The sequence below is a fragment of the Numenius arquata genome, chromosome 10 (genome assembly GCF_964106895.1).
Source record: "Numenius arquata chromosome 10, bNumArq3.hap1.1, whole genome shotgun sequence".
NCBI classification, from domain to species: Eukaryota; Metazoa; Chordata; class Aves; order Charadriiformes; family Scolopacidae; genus Numenius; species Numenius arquata.
The window spans coordinates 29,566,157-29,590,552 of record NC_133585.1 but is presented as its reverse complement, the minus strand read 5'-3'; the positions used below and the strand labels follow the sequence as shown (position 1 = coordinate 29,590,552).

Here is a 24,396-nt window from a genome sequence, read left to right as displayed (position 1 = left end):
TGTACTCCCTTTACAGCCAAAGATCATAAGGCAGTCACTTGACTTCTAAGATCATATTGTCTGCAGTAGAAATAGCAAGAGAACACAGACCACCTCATCTGAATTTTGTACTTCAACCCTGAGTCTTTCATTAAAATCCTATTTTATAATGCTCAAAAATAATCTATGATCATCACATTACTACTCAGAAAGGCCTCCAGCTGAAAGTTAAAAAGATCTTTTTGTATGGACTTTAAACTTTCTGATCTGAGGATCAAATAATAACATCACATGGTTTGGAACAGTAAGATATTTGTCAAAAAAAGTGGGAGAAATTCAAGTAAACAGCATTTATCACAGCTTAGCCATGGGCTAAACCAATGCTGAGGCAATACTTTCTAGTGATTTATCCACCTCAACCCCTATTCCTCTCTGATCTACACTACAATTAGCTGTATGAAATCCAAGCAGTCTATTGCAACCTCTCCTTCCAATTAATTAAATGGATATTAGTTAATTTTAAAGTACAGAAATAACCAATAATCAGACTTCTTCATAAATCTTACTTGTTACGATGTGCGATTCATAAACGAATTAATTAGGTTACACAGAGATTTATCTTACCTTACAGGCTACCGCGTCAACTTACCTCTGCTATGCAAACTACAAAGTGTGGCTTGGCAAATACTAACAATCACAGTCTACTGTACAGCTTAAGACTACAATAAATACAGATGTTAGGCCAAACAATTGAACACATCTACATCAGCCATTTTGCTTTCAACTTGGTCCCTTTTAAGCACAAAACCTCCTTATGTCCCTATCTGGTGTTCCACACCTTACAGATAATGCTTCCTGTTCTGGTGAAACCACGTCTCAGGTCATTGTCCTGGGTTGAGAGACACAGGACTAACTTTTCTTCTAATGCTGGGGAAAATTACACTAGTGTCTGAATTTGTGAAAATATGTACTTTATAGCCAGCCAGGCTCCAGGGGATTCAAGGTTAGTGTTTTATGAACCTTGCCAGGTGCAGGGACAAGGAGGAGCGAGGCCTGGGCATTTGACCCAGGCTGGCCAACAGGAGTATTTCATACCATGAACGTCACATCCAATATAAATTAGAAAAGTTTGCTGCGTAGCGGGCTCTCTCTCCCTGATGGCGGCGGGTCCAGACAACGCCTTGCCCCGGTGCCGGAGCCCTGAGGCCTTCCCTTCCTCCTGAAGCCATTGCGCTCCCAGTGTCCAATGCTTGCTATCCACTGCTGGGAGTGCACAGCTTCCCACTGATATAGTTGGCTGAGTATAATTTCTGTATATCTTATATCAGTATCAGGATTAATACTGGTTCTTTAGTAGTACTGTTAATTATTTAGTCTTAGTCTATTAAATCTATTTATATTTCAACCCTTGTGTTTCTTTGTGTTCCCCGATTCCCCTTTCCAGGTGGGGAGGGGTCATCGGGTGATAGAATAATTGTCTAACGACAATAGATTGTTATGGGTTCTCTCAAACCATAACAGTCATGCGCCCAGGTACCACATGAATTGCCCCACTGCTAAAGGTGACATGACATAACCAAAGCACAGAATGGGCTGCAGTTCTGTGTCCTCTGGCAATGGCTAGGGATGCATTCCCCAAGATAGGATTCAGAGCACAGGATACCTGGTAACATATGTACACTTGCTCCTCTACCTTTCCCCAGATGTGAAGAGAACTGAAAAAGCTCAAATGATACCGCTTTTTGCCTGAGATGCATCTATGTGCACTTCACAATGCCAGGCCCCTTTTCCCCTCAAAATGTACATGAATGAAGACAACACAACATGGGATAAGTCTACCAAAGATGTTATCTGGACTCTCTCATGAGACAACCCTCTGGGTCTCCCTCAGGAGAGGTCAGAAAGTTTTACAAAGGGAAGAACAACTTACTGGCAATTTGCAGGAACTGCCTGACAGTTAGCTGCAGTGGGCTACCCAAAATCTGAGGACTGATGCTGTACTAAGCAATAAAAAAAATTAGACCACGTTCATAAAGACAACAGAAGAGGAATGGACCTCTGGCAGATACGCCCCCATTATGGAAGGTTAGGGCAGACCTTTGTATGGGTAGATACTTCAGCTCAGGCCACCATTTTGACCTGTACACTGTAGTACAGGGATAATTTCATAGGAGAGCCCAGAGAATTCACTGGCATCCTGCATGGCCCCTGCATCCCTGAACAGCAAAGCAGATGACCCTGCTGAGGGCCTGTGAACAGCACTGGGGAAGCAGCAAGACCATTCTTAGTCCCAGCCAGAAATACTTCCTTCTTGGCACACTGGAGTCACAGGTCTTAAAACCTTCAACAACTTTCAACAAGTCTTGTCTTTTTGCAGTACGAGTCTCAGATGATCCATCACCAGTTTTTATCCAGAAGTTTTAAATTTACTTTGTGGTGAGTGAAGAAACTGTGCTTGGAAGAGCATGACTACAACTTTTGAATCCTTCTACCTGAAACTCCAACAGCGAAAGCAGTCACCTTCACACTGCAACCAATGCCCTCTTATCCCTCTGAGGGCTTGACCACTACACCCCTTTTCATGGCATGGCAAGGAACAACCTTGCCCAAGCCACCTTTCTGACTGTTCTTCCATTAACGTTACGCAGGTGTCAAGTTTTTTCTGGACATAATGTCGTACGTGCACAGTTTTCCCCCGTCTTCTTTGAGGCCTTTAAAATAATTAAACAGGGCAGAACTTTATTCTGTTAATATAAAACTTGGTAGCAACATGAAAGCGTTGGCTTCAGTTACCCACCCCTCTCTTGAACGCAGGTGGAGGGGTGTGGAGTGTTTGTACAGCATTTAGCTCTCTGAAAGGATCAAAGGAGCAGCGAGGTTAACGCTCTGCTTTCCGATATCCCCCTGCAACACGTTTTTGGGGAAAAGCTGTTTTCAGAAAAAAAACCAAACATTCCTGTACTCCTTGAGAGACAGCTTTCACGGTACCAACTTTTGCACGAGGCTGTGGGGAGTGCTGCAGTCACCAGCAGACACTGGAGAGGTGGAAGAGCTGCATGCTCTGAGAAGGGAGTATTGAAAAAACATGGTGGGAGGCAAGGGGGGCACTTTAAGTCGACATGGAAATCTCTCTAGCTTACTACGATCTTGAGTCAAACACCGACATGCTATAATCCAGTGTGATATGGTACAGGTGAGCTTCTTCATGAGTGTATACCCCAAACAGCTCATAACCAAGGCTGACAACCCTATCTGAGCAGCGCAACTCCTACAGCAAACTGATCAAGATCACTCCTTTATTTGAACTTGCAGTAGCAAGAAGAATATGTACAGAAGAATATGCCAGGTTGTTCCATCTTTGCTCAGCAGAGGCCCTAGAGGCACCTGAAGGAGGAGGCTCGAGCCATTTGCTGCAGGGGCTATGAAAAGGAAATAGAGATTCCCAATTGCAATCACAGCGCTCTCGTACCCCAAGGATTTCATGCTGACACAGAAGGGCCATGAACCTGGGCTGGGACACGCAGCAGCCCTTTTTACCTCCTCTTCACAGAGCTCCTAGAAGGAGTCAGTGGCATCAAAGAGAGGCTTCAAGGGAACAAATCCTCACGGCCACATGGAGTAAGGCTGTTGACAGAGAAATGGAAATGCTTCAGGTGCCATGGCTGCTTCAGCCGTCAACAAGCACGCTCTGAGACGGGCCATGCCTAGGAAGTACTTGATCAGGATGCTTCCTTTAGGGCAGACAGACTTGCATAACCAGGGCCAGAGTCCAATACTGCTGTTTGGACACAGTAAGAAGAGACAAGATGGTGCCCACAGGTCACCTCCAGAACACCCATCCTCTGACCATACTTTCTGGGACAGCCACAAGGAAAAGACAACACCGTCCCCTGTTGAGCAGATGCATCTTGCTCAATATTTTCTGTTGAGAAAATATTCCTCAATTAAGACATTTTCCCAGCCAAGGCATACCGGGTTGGTGAGACAGACTGAAGCAGCTGATGTTTGTGGAATTTTTAAAAGTCCTGGGGCATGGTAAAATATGCTCAAAGAAATCCCACGTTGTTTTTGTTGACTGTGTTGTCCTTGCTACCATTCATGTTCTTCTTAAACAAAAAATGGGTTGGGGAGGTTAACTTTCTTTTTAAAAAAAAAAGCTTTCAAGCTATGTCACATTGGGCTTAGTTTCTGAAAAAAATGTGGTTTTGAAGAATGAGCAGTTTTGATTGTTTAAGCCCATTTAAGATTTTAGTTCAGTCAGTTTATAGCTACATTTGTGGCATTTTACATTTATTTCTGTTCACAGTGCTCAGCACTGTTCCTTGTTCTTATTACTCATTATTGGTTCTAAAAAATGCTGTCTCAACCAATAACTGGTTGATTGTTATTAACAGCATCCTGTAAACAGGAAGAGTAGTTAACCCATGGGTCATGTCTCAAAAGGCCATTAAGTGTTACCTGGCATCTAGTCCTTCAAACACAATTCAGAACTGCATCATAGGAAGCACTGCTTTTTTGGGTGGTGTGAAGGGGAGGTGTGCAATCTAGTTTACCTGTGAGAGAACAGGTGTTACCATTGCCATACAGAGGTTTTAATGCAAGGCTGCATTTGGAGACCTAATGCTTAAAAATACTGTTACAAAGAGTTGCTGAAAGCCAGACTGGGAAACCTTTTCTCCCTCAAAAAGGATCAAAATGTGAAGCTGGAGGAAACGTCAGATTGCCATGAAATAACACATGATAGATGGTGAGATGTTGGTCATTTACAGTTAACAATTCATGCTATTTTAAAAAAAAAGGAGTGGCCGGCTCCTGCCTCATCTTTGCTTCTTCGTGTTAATCCTGGGGCTTGCGCATTCCCTTTGTTGTGATACTGACTTTCATGTCTTGAAATCTTGCTTTTTGAAGACTTGCATAGGCCGTAATCTCCTTTAACGACATTCATTCTCCCTGTCTGACCTGCACCTCCACCTTCTCCTTTTCAGGTGACTTCCATCCTGCTCTCTCTCAGTCTGCAGTCTTGGTTATAGATTTCAGAAGTAATATAGGTAGTGCCCCTCACTGCATCTATTGTGAGGTGCGCTACCTTCCCCTCACACAGGGACACATGTATGTGGGGTGTCAGCAGACTTCTGAAGAGAAGCACTTTTATTCAGGGGCAAACATCACTAGCATCCTCACTCTATCCTTCCCCTGCCCCTTATACGTGCACAGAAATTTCTCAAGTCTTCTTCCTGAGCAAGCAAGGGAGCAAATGCTGCCTCTCTCCCCTTTCCAGAGGTGGTAGAACTGACAAAAGGTATAAATTCCCAACTCTCAGGGCAAGTTTAAGGAGCACGTAACAAAATGCAGTGCCACAGAGAGCAACACTACAGAAGAACATACAAAAGACTTTCCCAAAGGAAATACTTTGATTAGAAGTAATCACACCAGTAAGCACACAAGCTGAAGGTCATTTTCGTGTTGAGAGTTATCAATCAGGGAAATCCTCAGACCCTAACAGATGTGTAGTTCATGTGTGGTCCTTCTGCCAGTGCAATACAGCACTGGCTAATGTAGATGCACCTCCTGGGACCAGCCTAAACCCCAGTGGGAACCACTATCACAGGCATAATAAAATTAACTGAACAGTGGCATGAATAGCTCTTAAAACAAAGGTGACTTATGCAAATTGGCATACATCAAACTCAGACTCATTATCTGATCGCTAATATCTGTGTTTCTGAAGGACTGGATCCACTTTGGAAACAAACTGGTTTGGTCAGATTATTTTGAGAGTGCTGTGAATCCTCCTTACTTAGCCCAGAGACAAATTCACGGAAGTTGATGAGTAAGTCTCCATTTTCATCAAGAAGCCTGAATAAGCGTGCAGCTAATACATCTGAATGTGTTCCACATGCCCAAGGGAAGAGGAGAGCAAACATCCCTTTGAACTGCTCAAAGTCGATACGGTACTGCTCCAGATAGGGCAAGCTGGGATCATGCCGGTCAACAGCATTGCTGTTTCCTCCCCAGTAGCAGCTGGTCAGATGTTCTGCCTGAACAGAAGGCAAACGCTGTGAGATTGCCATCACCTCTGAAACCAACTCATCACTATCAATGATAAAAAAAAATTCCAAACTACTCATACACACACATTCTTAAAACAACACAGGACTAGTAGATGTATTTCCATCTACCCAGCCCTTGCACTTCTGCAAGGGATTTCTCCTCTAACCAGCTCAAAAAGACATCCCCCTACAAAAAAAGGAGATAAAGCAAAACTTTTTCTGCTTCCCAGGCAGATGAAACATTAAATACCTGTTCATTGAGAGAAACTGAAATACTCTTTCATTTCAGAGCATATGAAAATGGCTGTTTATTTGGAATATTTTTTGTTGAATTGTATAGTCTCAAAAATACTGTAGAAAGTCCTACTCTTTCAGTCTTCCTGAAGTCAGTGAAAGTTCTGGAGCTGATTTTGGTGGAATCTAATTCAAAATGATTCAGAAGCTTAGAGAAAGAGAGCTTAACACTGCACAGTGATCAACAGGGGTGGACTGTCTGACTTGGTCCCACTGATTCCATGGAAGACTGAAAGAAGGCACTGCAGGATTTGGACAATTATAAAACCTGTCATTACGGATGGGAAATTGAAAGGAAAAAAATTCCTCATGGTATACCAAAAAAATCTCTGTTATAACAAAACAGAGGAAGAAAGTACCTTGTTTTAAGGCACTGCACATGGAAGTAAAGCTAAAGCATTTTAACTGCTCACCTTTGTGATCATTTGTGGATCTAATGGTATTGCTGTACAATCAACTAAAAAGATACATCGCTTTGTGACACTAAACTTCCATGTAATACAGTATATGCGGAAGCATTAGCAATGGCAAAAATCAGCTATTGTGACATGGAAGTATTAACTGTCTGAAACAATAAAGGTATTTCTGTGCTACATTGCAAAACTTGGGTCAGGTAGATAGAAACATAGGCAAGTTTCTACAGACTGATGAAGAGCCTCTATCTATTCACTTTTTCATTATAATAGTTTTCATCAGTATATTCATTCTTTCAAGGGGCAAATCATTTAGTGAATGACTTATTTCCTGAGCTTTTAAAAACTCGTTGGGTTTTACTGTGTGTATTCAATAATACAGTAGCTAATTCAAGTTTGTATTAAGATACCTGACAGTAAGTAACTCACAGACTCAACCTGGGCTTTAGAAAGGACACACAGTCCCATATCAAAAATGAACCTTTGCATTTCCTGCAGGCACATGATCTTATCTTCACTTAGCTTTACCTTGAAAAGAGCATACAGTTCCTCCAGTTCATCGATAGTAAAAGAAGTCTCTGTCACAATAGTTCGTACCTTTTGAAACACAACATAACAGTTACGGATTTGAAATCCATGTCTCGTTGAAAAGCTAATTTAAATTTCAGAACATGACTGACCTTAATCTTTGCAAAGAACATTATTTCAGCACTTACCACATTGCGCTTTGTAGTATCTTCAAGGGTTTGGATAACTTTCAGCCTTTGTTTGAATCTCATTTGTTCAATTAAATCTGCTCGGATACTTCCAAATTTCTTAAAAGAGAAAAAGTCGTACAGGATAGTCTGTGTATTAATATCTGGAATACTTAGCTTGCCTTTAATGTACTTGAGAAATTAATTTAATTATGCAATATACCACAAATGGTGTATTTAAAAAACTTCTGTCAAGGCATTTTTCTAACACATGACAAAGTTACAAAGACTTTAGGAATATTTCACTAGATTTTATTTTTCTCAAGAACTTGTTTTCATTTAACTTGAAAGGTCTTTATTAAGTTACAAATCCTTACATTTCAAACATAACCTCAGTAGTTAGAGATCTGCCAAGCAAGAAATTTCTATGAAGAGATTGTTTCATAGCTCCTTCTGCAGGGTTTTATTTTAACTTGTCCTGAAATACCTCTTAATTGCTACAGACAGAGATGATATTTAGACTAACTGGATGTCTAACAGATGAGACAGTATAGCAATCCTTACGTTCATGAGGATCTGAAACCAACTATCAAGAATGCAACATCCCTTTGGAAGGAGAGTTTCTCAAATGCCCAAGTCTTATTTTTAGAAGTTTTTTTTCACAATGCACATAGCAGTCTTGGAGAGCTCCTGCATATACTATAGAGGCATCCTAGGGGAAAACCTATTAGAATAATATTCCGTGTTTTCGTATGTAGATGAATACCAAATCCCTAAGATTTATTTTTGTGAACTGTAAATAGAAGTTGTTTGCCATCAAAAAACCACTTGTAACATACTGAGAAATGTACAGATAGCCAGTAGGAATGATAATGGCAGACATGAAGTATGCCACATGTAAAAGTAAAAGGGGGTGGCAAGATATGCTTTCATACCGAATGGATTTATATTTCCAGTGCAAGTGCATCTACATAAGCAGGTCACAATTTGCTAGCACGCTCTTGTGTGACCAAATTAACGCTAAAGCTGCATTTATCTGTACAGCTGTGCACCTTTATCATGTACCTTGGGAGTAAAAAAATGTTTCATGTACTTGGAGCATTTAGCAAATAAAGTAGTCTTTTGAAAAAATGGAATCTAGATAAACATCCATGAATATCAAGCACCACAGAGGTCACAAAACCTTGAAAAGAGAGGTCTTTTGTGGCTCCAAGGCCATATCCATTCCAGTAATCGGAGCTTATTCTCTGGTCCGGAAGCTAAATGAGATGGTCTGTTCACATCCATACAACTAAAACTCATGTAGCCTATAGAAAAGGAAGGCTGCATGCAATTGCCTTCTGGGAATGGTCCCTTGCCCACGTTAAGTTTCAAATCATACAAGGAATTGTTGGAAGCGTGTAACTTGTTCTAGGTCAAAACTGTACCAAACCTTTGAGTGTCATTGTTTAGTTAAATGGTCAAGATCCAGATACTACTACTGTAGATACAGTTTAAGTGTTTAAAGCCTATTTTTTTTTCCAAATTAACTAACACACAGATCAAAGGAGGTAAGCACATAATATATATATATATATGAGTCTACACCACATTGACAGCTAGTGAGCTATGCACAGGCTTTTAAAGCTGTAGTGATTATGCATTATTTAAGTAATTTCTATTGTAATTATTATAATGCCAGGCTCTATGGCTTCTAAATTAATTACAAAATTGAATGAAAAGATAAGAGATTTCTTACTAAAAGGTATTTTCAGTAAATGAAAAAATTACTGACAGGGTAAAATGTATCTGTTACGTATATTCTCTTATTGCAAGAATGTTTCTCTTTTTAAAAAGTAGAAAGTCAGTTCAGTATCATCACAGACAGGGGTGCTAATCACTTAATTACTAAAAAATTCCTCTGCATCACTTCAGCTTTCACTAGAGACTTCTCATATATATATCTGACATGATTGCCTAAGAGCTGGACAGGATCAGAGCATGATCCAGTATTGTGCTTTTCCTAGTGCTACACCTTCACCGAGTTCTCAGACTTATCACGCTTCCATGACAAATATCATAGGACAGTCTGCAAGAGACAAGGTTTCTCCCCTCCTTGGGGGTGGTGCTTGTTTCAGGGCAGGCAAAGGACTTCAAGAAAAAGCATTTTCTTCAGCTGTAGGCCTTCCTCTTTTTTTTGTATACAATAAATGTCTAGAAGATTAAGGATAGGTGTTTACTCAGTAAGTACCTTTAACAGCTTAAATTCTAAAAATAGTAAAGATACACTCACTTCCTTGGTATTTTGTTCTTTGTAGCTGCAACAAATCTAACAGTCAGTTCTCTGCCCTGACTGCACACAACTAATTGAGGAAATAACAGTCATTGAGTGACAGATGCCTTGAAGTTTTTTATCTTGATAGTTTACTACTGAATTGCTGGGGTATTTTTTAATAATCAAATCAACCAACAACAATGTCTCTCCTGAAACTAAGTCTCTCTTAGCAACCAACTCCTGCTTTCCTCACAGTTCTTCACTCCCCACGCTATTTGTTTTGCCCGATTATACCAGAGTACAGCTGGTTATTTATCTAGAAGGAGCTGATAAGGTTCTGTGCTGCATAAGCCCCAAAACCTGGCTCTGCGTGTTATTAATCTACAAGCAGTAAAGCCAATGCAAGCTGTCTTCATTATGAGGAAATTGAGAAAACACAAGGGAAACAGAATTTCACATAAATGTCCTTCTCTGCATTTTAACATTGTGCGAAAGAAAAGAACTATACATCTAACTTGATTCAGTTTGCCCTTCAGTGTAGAATACCCTAAGGACTACCTACTTCCTCGTTAAATAGATATCACGTTACTAAAGCAAGGAGGTTTTAGGGACATAGGAAGTGCCTCTGAAACAGCTGTCATATTGCTAAGTACAAACCTACATCTTGAACTAAAAATACTAATTTACCCTGCATGTCAATGGAAGGAGAAAAGGAAATTAAGGAGAATAACTCTTTAAAGTTATTTAGTTTTTAAAAAAAAAAAAAAAAAAAAAATCAATGTCAGTGTAATCACCAGGGGTATATTAACTGATGGCTTATTTCTAAAACTTAAGGAGGAAGAAACTGGTTTGCAAATTTGACGTTTTTTGCAGGCTTTGTCCTATGCTTTAACAGATACTAGATATTACCATCTCCTTTTGCTTGGAATTTTTGTTTTTTAGCTTTGATGATACAGAAGTTAGTGGCCCATGGTCATAATCAGCACTTGCTGGAAAAGAAAGGTAAAAGAAACAAAGCTCCACTGGTAACAAGGTCTTCTGAAATCATATAGATTTCACTAGTATTTCAGTTTGGAAAAGCATGAAAAAGCTTAGATGTGATTAACCTCTTTTGAGTTAGAAATTCAGCTTTTTATTTGTAAATCACTTTTTTGTTGCGGGCTGCTCTCCTTTGATGCTCCAATGAAAAGTTTTGGTTAAAAGAAAGACTAATCCCTCTCCCCTGCCCCATTTCACACTTCTGAGATCAGTCTGTATTTCTTTTATGTTCTTTCAGTTCCAAGCAAAGCCAAACTATAGACTATCAAATTCCTCCATAAAGCAGAACTACTGTGGGTTGGCAAGTTCCTGTTAAAAAATCCTATCCTACCTCATAGGAAGACCTGATTAGTCTGAAGATATCCACCTCGGGATAAGGCTCTACATCATCACTGAGCAGTGAGTGAAGATGAGGAATGGGTGGAAGAGTGCTGTCCTTATTAGTTACGCTGTCCAAATATCTGGTGAGGAAAAAAAAAAAAAAAATATGAGATACCCAAGAATCATTCGTACCCCCTCCCTTCTGAGGGTTAATAGAATAAGGGTTACATATAGGGTATTAAATGTAAAAATGATCAAGCTGCTCCCTACTAATGAACTACATGATTTTTGACAACAAGGGTCAGTGTGCTTCTGTCTACATACCCCCTGCCCTACTACTGCCCAGGCTTGCTGCAAGGGGCTTTAAGGGCTTGTTCCACCCACCAGTGCAGTTGCTGTACATCATCTATCTTCTACCCTGCAGCTGCAGAACACTTAAATCCTCAGCAAGCACTGGAATTTATTTCAGAGACAACAAAACCACAGTCATCTTTAATCCCAAAGAAATTAAAATCAGACTTCAGTAAGGCTATATTAATGAAACTTATTAGGAAAAAAAATGCCAAAGTTTCAGCAGCATCTTGAAAACAAAACACTACTATCAAACATGAGGAAATCAGAAGCTACACTCAGCAGTATTAGTTTTTATTAAATGATTCAATCCAGTCTATTTTTCAGCCTCCTGTTTCACTGAAATCCATTCACTCAAGAGCCTGCCTAATTCTTCTGAGTTCTGTTCAGACCATTCCCAAAACAACTGCCCTTGAGATCAAGGCTTTTTCTTAGCAGCATTTAAAAGGCAGCAGGCAAAAGACGAAGTAACAAAACCCATGTAAACAACTAAAATAACCAACCAAAATAAGTTCCTATAATGAGGTTTGGGAAGTCTATTTAAATGTCTTGAAAGAAGAATTTGTGTCTTTTTGGTCACTTAACATTATTTTAAGATAATATGAAGAGTACCCTATATGGGTGAAAGGGGACTATAATCGTGTAGAAGATTTACATATATGGAACTGGCTTAAATTGAGTATTGCAACATAGAAGACAAAAGAAAAGCAAGCAAAAAGAAAAATAAAATGAAGATACTTTATTTTCTGTAGTAAATACCTTCCCAAGACTGTCATGGCTTCTCCATCATCTTTACAGTTAAGCAGCTTGTCTACATTAGCATCGAGGACAGCAAGCGCTAATTGAAATATCACCTTTATTCCTTCACAGAAGAAACAATCCACAACCACCACTGCACTTTCAAATGGCATTACACTGAGGAAAAGAGTGAGGAACCAGGACAGGGAAATGGTAGATATTACACCCAAGTCCTGCATGCAGTCATAAAGCTGTGGAACATAGTCACGAGCCAACTCTTCAAAGACACCCTGATCCACCAATGCTCCTGTTGAAAATAAATAAGGTTGGATGTCCATTAATTCAGCAGCAACTGACCACATCATCATTTAGAAAAGTACATATACATATATTCTCTCTATATAAATAAAAAAGGTAAGAATATTCTACATGATACTTACACACATTTTCTCGCTTTCAGATAAATAACAGATTCTATTCCACTTTTGAGCTGTACATACAAACTGAACTGTAGTAAGCTTTTTTCGTTTTAATTATATGCTTCGTAAGAGCTAAGAAAGGGTCAATTTGGTCTAGCACCTACAGCAGTTACATGACGACTTAGTACTTACCATTACTAATTAGACTTCTCAGCATCATCTGTCTGTGAGTACTTGGATTTATTTCAAGAGAACCCTGTGTGATATATCTATCTACATATCTATACCCTAACATCAGTGCCTTAAGCAGGCCAGAAAGAATAATTTCTAAGGCTAAATGAGTATCTCAAGCATTTGCAAGCTACAGTAAAAACAGTTTCCATGATAAACTGAAGAGCCATTCACTTCCACATACACAAGGAAACCATCATCTGAAAACAACAGCTTTCAGATACTTGCACCCTTTCAAATCAGAGGCAAACAGGCACAAAGACTTCTACTGAAAAATGCCAAAGCTCCTGTTTCTACTTTACCTTAATTAGATAACAGGATCCATCTAAAATTCAAATTTTAGCCTCCTATCTCCTTTTTATTTACTTTGTTTTAGCCCACTTTAGAATGCCATCTAATCCTAAGTGAAAAACTACTATCACAGTATCTGTTTAGGGAATTGCTTCTATGCTCCTGAGCAAGCTGTCCTGCCACTAGGATTCACAGTTGTATCTGCGTTACACATACATCTACACATATGATTGTTTCAACACAAGTAATACCAATTGATTTGGTTAATATTTGTACTGTCATTTTAGAAAATTTCCCCATAACATACCAACAACTCTTGTGTTGTAGTAGTCAGGTAGCATACGTTCACACAGGGCCACCAGCAGCCAGAAAGCTTCCTCCTCTTTTGCATAAAGGAGGAGTACTGAAGTTACAATATTCATAGCCTAAAAGAATGAGAAATAAAAATTGCCAGACCCATTTATTCAATATCTAGCACAGTAACTGGCAGATAAGTGGTTACTACGGTTAGGAAAATAGCTACATCACCCCCTGCAGACCCCAAGTATCTTCCTTGAAACAGGCAGTGTTTTCCCAGGGCTCAGAGGAAGGCTTAAGAAAGCCTCAAATAAACCACAGAAAATTGTTAGGTTCTGTTTGTTTTTTTAAAAGAAAACAATAAATCAAGATTTCTTTTCATACTCGAGGACCTACTCAGGTCTGCAAGCATCCAGTTACACTGCTACTGATATTCTGCCAATAGGTGCTCTGGGGGAACCTGGGTGTGATGCAGGCAAAATGCCTCCTACAGCACTAATGATGGCAGCTGCTGTACCACCCCTTGCAGAGGCAGCCTGTGCTCCCCAGGCTTTCTGCTCCAGTGAAAAGGTGAAGACAGGGCATCTGTCAGCTGAGGCACATGCCTGTAATCGTGTCAGTCACGAACAACCAGAGCATAGTGAAACAGAAGTCTCTTGCTGTTGCTCACCCTCCATGTTTGACTGTGTACACGACAGTTTTTTGCAGCCCGTTTCACTCCATTTCAAATATCACAGCATTGTACAATGGCATGCGAATTGTTTGCTTACAGCCTTTGATTAGACCTCCCTTAGTCTGAAGAAATGAACTATTTCAGTACCATTTTCTTCTCAGTTTGCCTCCTAAGGAATTAGCTGCTCATTTCAGATCCTGTAACATTTTAAGACTCAAGCTTGATCATTACCTGTTTGAAACAGCAGCTAAGGTTTCAATTGAAACTGAAAACAACATTACAACTCTGTCAAAGTCTATGTTATTCCTTTTTATCTTGTCTACCACGTCCAGTGCCTGAATTCTCACTGTAACTGTCCATCAGCATTCTGAATGCCTTGGACCAAGTTCCAAGGCTATTAACAATTGATGTGACAGCTTTAGGAACCAGGATCACAGTGTCTTTCTACTGTTCCTCTGTTAAACAACCTTTACAAAAAGTTATGGTAGCTATTACTTAGTATTATATTTGTTATTAAATAATTTATGATGGTATCTGTTCGAATTCTTTGCACCTTCACTTACTCATGTTGCATCTAGGAGTCTTAACAGTCAAACATTAATCAGGCTTCTTAATACTCATGAATTTAAGTTTCCCTTTTGCCAAAATAGGTAGGAATGCAAAGAAAGGGCCTGGGTGGTAAGTCAAAGTTACATAGCAAGAAAGAAAGATTTGGGACCAGAAATTAAAAGTGACCTGTATCACAAGCATAAGAACTCCAAAACCATGCGCTGGTCAGTATTAACTCTACAAATACATGGCTGTGATGATAAGATATCATCTGGGGTGCTTTATTTTGGGTTTTTTTATTAATTTTGTTTTGAATGATGGAATAGCATTACCGGAAAAAGTAAAGGAGGTTCTGGAGGGTTAGTGCAACTAATAAAGTGAATAAGTAGACAAAAATTTAAGGCTGAACCATTAAAGTTGGTTTTTCGGGGTGTTTTCCTGCTTAAAAGAACCTGTCTTCAGGGCCCATTTGTCATTTTCTGTAGATGCACTTAAGGACAGCTCTGTTGTTATCCTCTGTCCAGTTTCTAGATTTATGGGCAGAAAATATGCTTACAGAAAGCTATGCATATCTCTCAGCATGCACTGCTAATACTTCTGTTAGAGTAGGTCCTAGTGTCAAATCCTTCTGACCTCAGCATTGCTGTAACTTGGCAGCATTGAGGCTTTACCTCACAGCATTACACATACATCGGTGTACTTGACACAGGCAAATAATCCTGTACATCACTGGAGAAACATGGGTATAAGGAAAGAACTAGAATTCCAGAAATTGAAGGAGTACCAATGTATTTCAATTACCTGACAATATCCGATGTTTGGATTCCTAAAAGCATAAGCTGTCAAGACTCTCCTTAGAGCAGCAATACCCATCTCATTCTGGAAGGCAGGGTGTTCCGGAAGGGAGCGGTGCAGATCCCTCTCTATCTCTTCTGTAGCAAGATTGTACTTCCCCATCGATTTCTCCACTAGGTCCTCATAATAGCCAGGATGAGTGGCCATTTCATTAATGGCTCCTAGGAGTAGGAAAACAAAAGAAAAAGGCAATGGTTAGCAGATACAGTACCCCAATGTGATAACCTTCTGCTACCCTTCCATCTTGAATGTCACCAACAACCATTTTGAAACCACATGTTAAATGCTATTTTTGTAAAGGTGATAAAAAAAAAAAAAAAGATGTGCTTAGGTGATTGAGGTATCACCCCTTCTTGTCTTCTCCTCAAGGCATTTTATAATCAAGTAAAAAAAAAAAAAAAAAAGGGGGGGGGGGGGGGGAGGGAGGGGAAGAAGATAAAGCCTCTCTCTTTTTTAGCCAGAAATAAACAGGGGGCATGAAGAACAAACCAGCTGTGCAGTCACGGGGTATCATGAGCTCTCCCTGCAGGTGGCTGTGGGTTTGATTATCCTAAATAACTCAAAACATGCCTTTGAGAAAGCTACTTGCCCTGAGGAGGGAGTAGATTAATGCTTGATTGCAGAAAGTATGATATTCTCAGCCAAAAGCAAGAGACAGGAACTCCTGAGCTCTATTCCTGCTTCTGAAAATGACTCTGTCATCCTGGGCAAGGCACCTACCCTGTCTTAGGGATACTATTGCCTGCTCACAGAGTTGCTATGAGATTTCGCTGCTGACTTTAAAACTTCCCTGGAAATGAAAATCTCAGCAGCAAATCAAGTGTTACTAGCACAAAGTTACGCACATGGAAAATACTAATTATGCATACACCATGAAAATTGGTCCAAAGTAGCTATTAATTAGACATAGGACAGATCTGTGCATTCCAGTGCACATTTTCCCAAAACATTTGTTTGATGCCCAGCAGCACAGAGATGTACAAGATTAAGAATTATTAGGGAAGAGAGAGAAAACAAACCAGAAAGCATCACATAAAGTCCCTGGTGTGCTCATATCCTAAATGTTGCAGGTAGCTGTGGTAACTACCTTGGGGAGGGACAGAGCTAGAGAAGGCATACAGTAAATTAAATGTTATGAAAAAAGTCTGAGGTATGGAGTGATTTCCACATAACTACTAATAAAATGAACAAAATTCTTCAACTTTGGAAAAAAACCCAAGGGGACACAGATCTAGAGAATCCTTGATGGCACAGAAGATGGACATAAATATTTTCTCACCACTTTTCCAATAATGGGGCACCTAATAAAATGATAAAGTAACTTTTTTATATTATTTAAAAAAAAAAAAAGGAAAAATATTGGTTCCATGCAACATGTTTAAAAATTTGGAATTCCTTGCCACAACTTGCTATGAAGGCCAAAAGCTTAACTGGATTCAGAATTATTAAATAAATGGGAATTAAGCCTGCTGGTGGTTGTTGAACATCTAGAAGCCCCTACACTGCAGGCTTCTGCTAACAGAGTGTGCGTTCTGCTTTTTTATGTTCTCCCCTAATTATTTGAGCCTGTTTGAGAAAGGGTATTCACTGGTCTAAACAGAACTCTTCTCTAAACCAGTCTGGCGCCTGCTAACAATCACAGCCTTCCTTGCTCCAAATATTTTTAGACGCTTATTATCTGCACCTTTAAACATCTCTGAAATCCCTTCTTCCCTCGTGATTTTGCTTATATCCCACTGTCACGTTCAAATGAATACCTACCTGAAAATAGCAGCCAAAGTTCCCCCCTCATGCTTTCTGGAATGCCCTTCAGCACAAGGTCTCTGGTTTTCTCTGTACGATACATGCAGACTCCTTGGCCATATTCAGCAAAGTGAATCTTCCATGCCTGTTCTTTCAAGAACTCCTTAGCCTAAAAGCAAAGAAAGGCAGGCATAAAGAAGCAGCTTCTTTTTCTAACACTCTGCCTCACTGAAGCGCAAAGTGTGAAAAAGCCTGAAACGTCCTAACTTTTCAGGCGAGCAACAAATAACTTGGCTAGAGTCCAATTCTCTTCTTAATGGGCTACCTTCTCCCTTTTCTTAGTTTCTATTCCAGTAGAACTTGCTGTCGCAAGAATATTGTTGAAGCAGTTGTACTTAAGAGCAGGCATATAAGCTCTCATTGATTTACATCCAACTTTGCTTTTTAATGTAATGAACTTGTTTCTATCAGTAAAAAGACAGCATGTTCAACGCTTTATTTCAGTGAAAAATACTGCCTCTTAAGTGTCTGTGGCAGAACGAAACCCTTTCAGTCAGGTACAGCACTCCGAGGTGTATTTTACCAGCTTGGGGTTGAACTCCTCAGGTGACCTCCGGCGATACATTGTCATTAAAGCTTGAGTTGCTGTTGGAATGCCATTGTCATTGAGATTGAACTGTCGCTCTCCCTCTGACTCAGAGCTGAGGCTTTTATGAGGGCTGGCAGAAGTTAAACTACTTGATCTTGTAAACACCTGTAGAAAGCAGTCACAAGCAATACAGACATGGGGCTGAGCCAGAGCCTGGACTTTTCACCTCATTTTACTTCAAAATTTATATATGCTAACAGCTAACAAAACCTGAGCAAATTAAATCACCCAGGTACATTCACAGGCTGAGCATATGACAGCAGAAATTAAATCAGGGTAGAATAACCAAATCGTTTCCAGTTTCTCAATAGCTTCTCCCCTCCAAGTAATCAACTCCTATAATTAGAATTAGAATTGTTAAGGTAGTGTGAACTTCAAGTAGCCCTGGCCAATCAAACCAGCTCCCATCACCATCACAGTTTTGTTGACTGGCCAGGTGACTCCTTGACTGTCCAGAATGTAAGATTTATATATCACATATAATATATGTGTGTGTACACATACACAAGTATATCTGTATATAGGTTTATACAGACACGCACAAAATAAATTATTTTGTTCCCATCACTTTAAAAAAAGTTCTACAGAAAATTCAACACTGTCACATTGTGATTTGAAAGAAAAATATTTTCTCAAACAGCTTTTAAAATTTATCACGCTAAGATCTCAAATAGCAGTTCACACCAAATGCCTGAAAGCAAAATTAAGTCGTGCATGTCTATGTAATGTAGTTATATTACTAAGTGTAACAATAATGCTTGCAATTATTAATTTGTGTTTAAAATTCAGTAGGTAGATTATGTAGATCCATTCAGGGCAAAAAACAAGACAAAGTTTCAGCGTTGTACATACACGCGTATGTGCTCTGGTATACAACTACAACACCACACTAATTATCCCTCACCAACAACCAAGCAAGTAAAAAAACTGAATTTTAAGATTTACATGGCAAACAAGATAGAGCTACTCAATGCAATACACTAAGTTACGGGTTACTACAGACTTGGAATGGGAGATCTACCTACATAAAACCGAAGTGACACACTACAAAAGTTTTTTTGCTTTGAGACCTGAACTGCTAAACTTTGCTGAGTTTAAACAGATCTGACAAAGTTGTGATATGAAGCATCTAAATTTCATATATAAAACCTAGGAATTCAGCAGAAGTCTTGATATTCAAATTGCCTGAGAAAAGCTTATCTAATCATATCTTTTAAGAACCATTTATTGTGCATAGGTAAATAGGGACGTGGTTCAGAATAGGGCCATCTGATGTCCAGGACAGGGTCTGGCTTTTTTTTGTTAGTTCAAATGTTCTAAAATTCACTAACAGTGGACATGAAAACTTGCTCAGCTCGGACGTTGTTTTCTGAAGAATCAAAGGATGAGATTTAGCAGCTAAAGTCTTGAATAAAAAGAGTTTCATATCAACCGAAAAATTCTTCAAATTATTAAAATTCCACAATTACATTTTTACGTGGACAAGTCGATAGATATTAAACAGTATTATTCAATTAACCAGTTAGTTAACTATGACACTTTCCAAGAAGATACACTGTAATTTCAGAATGTGGCAGCAGGAGCTACAAGTAGCTCTTAGGTCTAACATGAAAAACAAAAAGATATCTTAATCATAGCATTTTAACTGTGCAGCTTAAGGAAGCTAGAGGCATTAACACAAAAGAGGTTATATTTCTGTGTACAAAGATTTAGTTTTACAAAAACTCAAGGGTTTTTTCCTGGCTTTTCTCTCCCTGCACCAGTTAAAATCCCCTTCTAGCAAACAATTCATGTTCCTCCACATACCTCATCATCTGAGCTGATATAGCTTCCAGAAATATTTCTTTCCAAGTATATTTTTGAAGTGGTTTGTTGTAGAAAGTCTGAGATTCTCTGTACAAGAAAGTCTCTGTCTTTCAAGTTGGCAAAAAGGAATGTCATTCTATTTTTCGTGCTGATGGATAAAGGGCTGGGCAACACACTGGAGCTGTCTGCCTTTTCCACTATTGTCACCTGTGGAGAAACAGTAGCTACAGCTTAAGATCTTTAATTAATCAAGTTGCTTGGTCTAAGAAATCATTTTAATACAATAAATCCACACCCCTTGCCCCCTTACATTAAATCACTACGGATATCCCTCTGTGCGAAAAGAGGATTTAGATGCATGGACTTACAAGTCTGAAAGATGAAGACTCTCATCCCTCAAACAACTGGCTCCAGTACATTCTCCTGCAAAACTCCTTTGCACTCCTTAGTTTGTTTTCCTCGGGCTTTATTTTAAAAGAATCAGTAATATTTTTTTTCTGCAGGATGCAGATCTATAGGCTTTTATTTTTGTAGGACCTCCGAATCCCTCTCCTGCTCCCCAACACCAGTACAGGCTGAATCAACAAAGACTTTTGATTAGTTTTTATTGCCAATATATGTGAATGAGCCATTTTGGGGCTAACACTCCTATTCTAGTGCTATATTATTAGTTGTATACTGTGATAACAACTGTTACTGCAACTGTATTTTCAGAGTACACAGAAACCAGCAACACAGGGAAACTAACCCCCATACCTTTCTTTACAAAGGAAAACATCTAACCCTGTGAGGTGGAGATTTTTGTTTGGCCTTCAACTGTTCGCGAAACGGTCACTAATCTAACTGAACTCCAACCTGCAAACAGTACTCACACCACAATTTACTGAGTACAGGGCACTAGTTCCCTCAACTTTTGGTAAAGCATGTTAGCACAAACAAAACTCAGCGATAAGTGGATGAATTATAGAACAACTGTGTGTTCTAAACATTATCAATTATTAGCCCGAAAAACAAATAAACCAATCAATCAGGTTTGTGCAGCTCATAGATTGAACGAAAGACATATCACAATTTTAAGTACTTTTAACCACTGCTTTTATGACTTTAAACCATTTCCCAGATAACGAAAGCGCTCTTACTGCCTTCAGAATAGAAGACGGCATATTTCATTTTGCTAGGACCTTTTAGTTTTGCCCTTTTTTTAAAAACCCTTCTTAAAACAGAGATCAATGGTAAGACATTAGTGCTATAATATTAATATCTCTCTAGCTAAAAGGATAGGATAACCATTTTTCACACAATATTTTCTTTGAAGATATATTTAAAGACTGCAGTATACAGCTCAGATGCTAAATCACTCCTCTTTCCTTTCAACTTCCTTTTATTTTTCCGTTGACTGCAAACCTATTAGTTAATGAATAACTTAAAGGGCCACTAACAGCATACTGAAATTAGCTAAAATCATTCCTATGTCATTTTTCTGTTCCACTTAAAAACTGTTTGAGTGTAATCAGCACAAAAAACAGACAAGTTCTAGAGGCACAGAACAGAAATTATAGCAAGTATACTCTGCTATAACGAGAGCCAATATTCACATATTTCCTACTCAAGTAGAGACACACACATATCTGAAGTGCTGATCTTGGAGACAGTGAGCCGTGCAGTCAGTCACTGAAAACCATCTTTTCCTATCATCATTTCTGAATCAATGCTTCATTATTGTCTCATCTGTCAAAACATCTCCAGGATATCACAGAATACTGGAATTAGGTTAGGGTCTGTCCCAAAGCTTTAATTAAACAGGAAGCTTCTCTTTAATTATTAAAGGTACTGATCAGTTGTTCTGAGGACTGACGCTACCCAGTGTGTTACTGTTGTCCTTGCTGGTGCTGAGACTTAACCTGTCCCCACAAAGCACTTATTCCTTCAGCTATTTCTCTTAAAGCTTTAGAGCTGCTTTGAATCCCATGATGCTGCGGCTGTGGTTATCAAAAGCAGTTGCTGAATCTGCATCCAGGAAAAGACATCCTGTTAAATGCAGACTTTGTTCTCCTCCTCCACCACTTTACCTGGAGGACCCTTGCTCCCTTGGAGTTCTAGACAAACAGTGCAACCATAATCGAATGTGTCTCCCCAAATAACCAAAGTCATTGCAAGACACTGTGGAGAAGCTGCACTTCAAAGTTTCCAAACAAATACCATTTGTTTTTATTCTTAGTGATTTGTGGGGGAAAACAGTGCCTTGAAATATTCCATGGTTCTTCAGTCAAGCCAAACTGTCCTTGGTTACATCAGCTTTGCTACTATTTCCAAGACTTATTTTATACATTTTTCCATTAACCCACAAATCAGGTCAATCATAAAAAAAACACTCCCCAACATATTTTTTTTTTTAATTGCATCAAAATTAAATTCTTTTTACTGGACATCTGCTTTAAGCTGACAGCTTTAAAAAGGGAAGCATACCAATTTGTAAAATGCTGACAAATATTTTCCATGTACAGGAATAAATAATTGCAAGTCTGCATGAAGAGACAATTCAAATCTTTATGATTATGAATCTTTTTGTATCTGACAAAAGCAAATCTTATCTGATAGATTCTTTAATAGAAGTTCCACTCATCAATCTAGGAAGTTTTATCATCCATCCCTCCCTATGAGGCACAAAAATGCGGCTGTAAATCATAATATGGGAAGGACTCACGAAGGTTGTAAAAACTGACAGAGAAAACTCCCTGTGAATTTTAGTAGTAGGAACTTTCAACTAAGATACACAGTCATTAAATATTACTTAGAACACATCAGAATAGTACGCTCACAAGAGATTAAAGGGATGAAAAGAGGTCTTTCTCCAATGATGAAAAAAACATCAAAGCTAGATTGCAATTTCCAGTAAGATATTGCTTTATTATTTGCCCTATAAATTTACAAATACAAATATTTACCTCTCGAAGAGGGATAATAAGGCTGCATAAGTTCTCTTCTTTACTAGTAAAGCAAATGTAGTTTGTAGAAACAAACATCTGACCCAAAATATGCATTTTGTTGAATGGAGTCCAGAGGGTACAGTCTGTGTGTCCATCTAATTTCTCATCCTTGGGAAGTCGGAACAACGCACGGTATCTCTCACTCTTTGCTCTGGCATCAAGATCCCTAAAAAAAAGCCCCACAGAAAGCTTTTCTTGTTTTAAGAAATACATAACACATTTTAAGATATATTTTATATAAATCATTGCAAGTTACCTGCAACATACAACTCGGTTAAGTGCAGAATGTATGGCAAAACAGTGGAATTAGTTTGCATATAGGGGATGTATAGACTCTGCTGTAGAAAGATTCTAAAACTATATGAAAAAAAAAAATCTGCCAGGAATGACTTAGGTACATTGATCCTAACTTCTCAGCGGGAACAGGCTGGGTGATCTTTTCACATTCAGCCCTACTTTCTGAGAACATATTACAGCAAATCCATTTATTATTAAGTAACACATTACCCCATGTAATACTACACCAAAAATGCTTCTTTGAGGCTTATTTATTAACATGATGGAATCATTAGGGCTAGAGTCTGTTAACAATTTCAAGACTTAGTCTTGATAATGCATTCCATGCAAAACATTGAATAATTAAAAAGAGAAACCAAAATGATATAATGCATGTCAGACGTCACTAAGTAATAAGAAACATAAACAAGCACTGATTACAATTCTGTCTGGCTCACTAACATAATCAACATACAAAAAAAATGAAAAATTAAGAAGAAACTATCAAATTGCAGTATGATACCTAGAAAAGAAGCAGAAATATTTTCCAAATAATTAAGTCCCTTAGAATTTTGTCATCTGTTGTGTCTCTTACCTAAAATAAGTTCTAGATAGACTATCACCCAGAGTAATTTTTTCAATTCCAGCTATAGGACCAAGTATGAATGTTAGGCACGTTTCTTAATAACACTTAAGTGTCTTAATAACACTTAAATCACTTCAATACCTTCCCCTGGTAACACAAAAGGGCCTTACAAGAGATACCTAACACGGTCAGTGTCAAGAGATACTGAACAAGATACTGAACAAGATACTGTCAAGAGCTTCTGAACAAATGAGAATTTAGCTCAAGTATGTTTCTTTTATTTTTGCAACATGTTCATATTAAAATGTCTTCCCTTTCCTATTTCAGCAGCAGACCAAGTAATTATATATAAATAATTATTCACATTTTGCCACTGCTGGAATCAATCATTCCTTTTCAAGCAACAGTAAATGGCAGCAACATTAGAAAACTTTTCAAGAAAATGCTGCAAGTAAAAGGACTGAGAAGAAACAAACGACTAAGAGCCAGTGCTACTTACCGTTTTAGTGCAGATACTTTTTTGGGAGATTTCTTTTTCAGCTTCGGTAATGACCTGTCTTGTTCAAATCCTTCATTGTCCAAAAGCTGTCGCATAGCTATATTGGCAAGCTGTTCCATTAGTTTAAATGTCTCACTGATATTAAGGAATACTGAGAAGAAATGTTCACTTGACCTTGTGCTCACTTTGATCATATCAGGGAAGAGCAATGTAGCATTCTTCTCAAGTTGAGTGATATCAACCCAGCGGATAACTAACTTTGCTGAACAGAAGCAAAAAAAAAAAAAATTCAGTACAAAAATTAGCATATTCAAAAGCATTTATCTTCCTCTTCTGATAAAATATATTCAGCTGAGATTTTCTTGCACCTTGAAAAGTTGGGAGGACAGCTTGTACAAAAAC

At 38.7% G+C, this 24,396-nt stretch overlaps 1 protein-coding gene across 1 annotated transcript in view; it reads right to left on the bottom strand.

Annotated features, from left to right (window-relative positions):
- TBC1D9 (TBC1 domain family member 9) overlaps nucleotides 1–24,396 on the bottom strand; it is a 52,827-nt gene that overhangs the window by 4,410 nt on the left and 24,021 nt on the right. The window contains exons 5-16 of the mRNA XM_074154391.1: nucleotides 23,995–24,256; nucleotides 22,592–22,799; nucleotides 19,647–19,853; nucleotides 17,775–17,945; nucleotides 17,210–17,360; nucleotides 15,395–15,609; nucleotides 13,382–13,499; nucleotides 12,155–12,440; nucleotides 11,055–11,184; nucleotides 7,453–7,551; nucleotides 7,265–7,333; nucleotides 5,777–6,017 (exon numbers count right to left, since the gene is read on the bottom strand). Coding sequence (XP_074010492.1) covers nucleotides 5,777–6,017; nucleotides 7,265–7,333; nucleotides 7,453–7,551; nucleotides 11,055–11,184; nucleotides 12,155–12,440; nucleotides 13,382–13,499; nucleotides 15,395–15,609; nucleotides 17,210–17,360; nucleotides 17,775–17,945; nucleotides 19,647–19,853; nucleotides 22,592–22,799; nucleotides 23,995–24,256 — 2,157 coding nt within the window. The remainder of the gene's footprint in view (nucleotides 1–5,776; nucleotides 6,018–7,264; nucleotides 7,334–7,452; nucleotides 7,552–11,054; nucleotides 11,185–12,154; nucleotides 12,441–13,381; nucleotides 13,500–15,394; nucleotides 15,610–17,209; nucleotides 17,361–17,774; nucleotides 17,946–19,646; nucleotides 19,854–22,591; nucleotides 22,800–23,994; nucleotides 24,257–24,396) is intronic.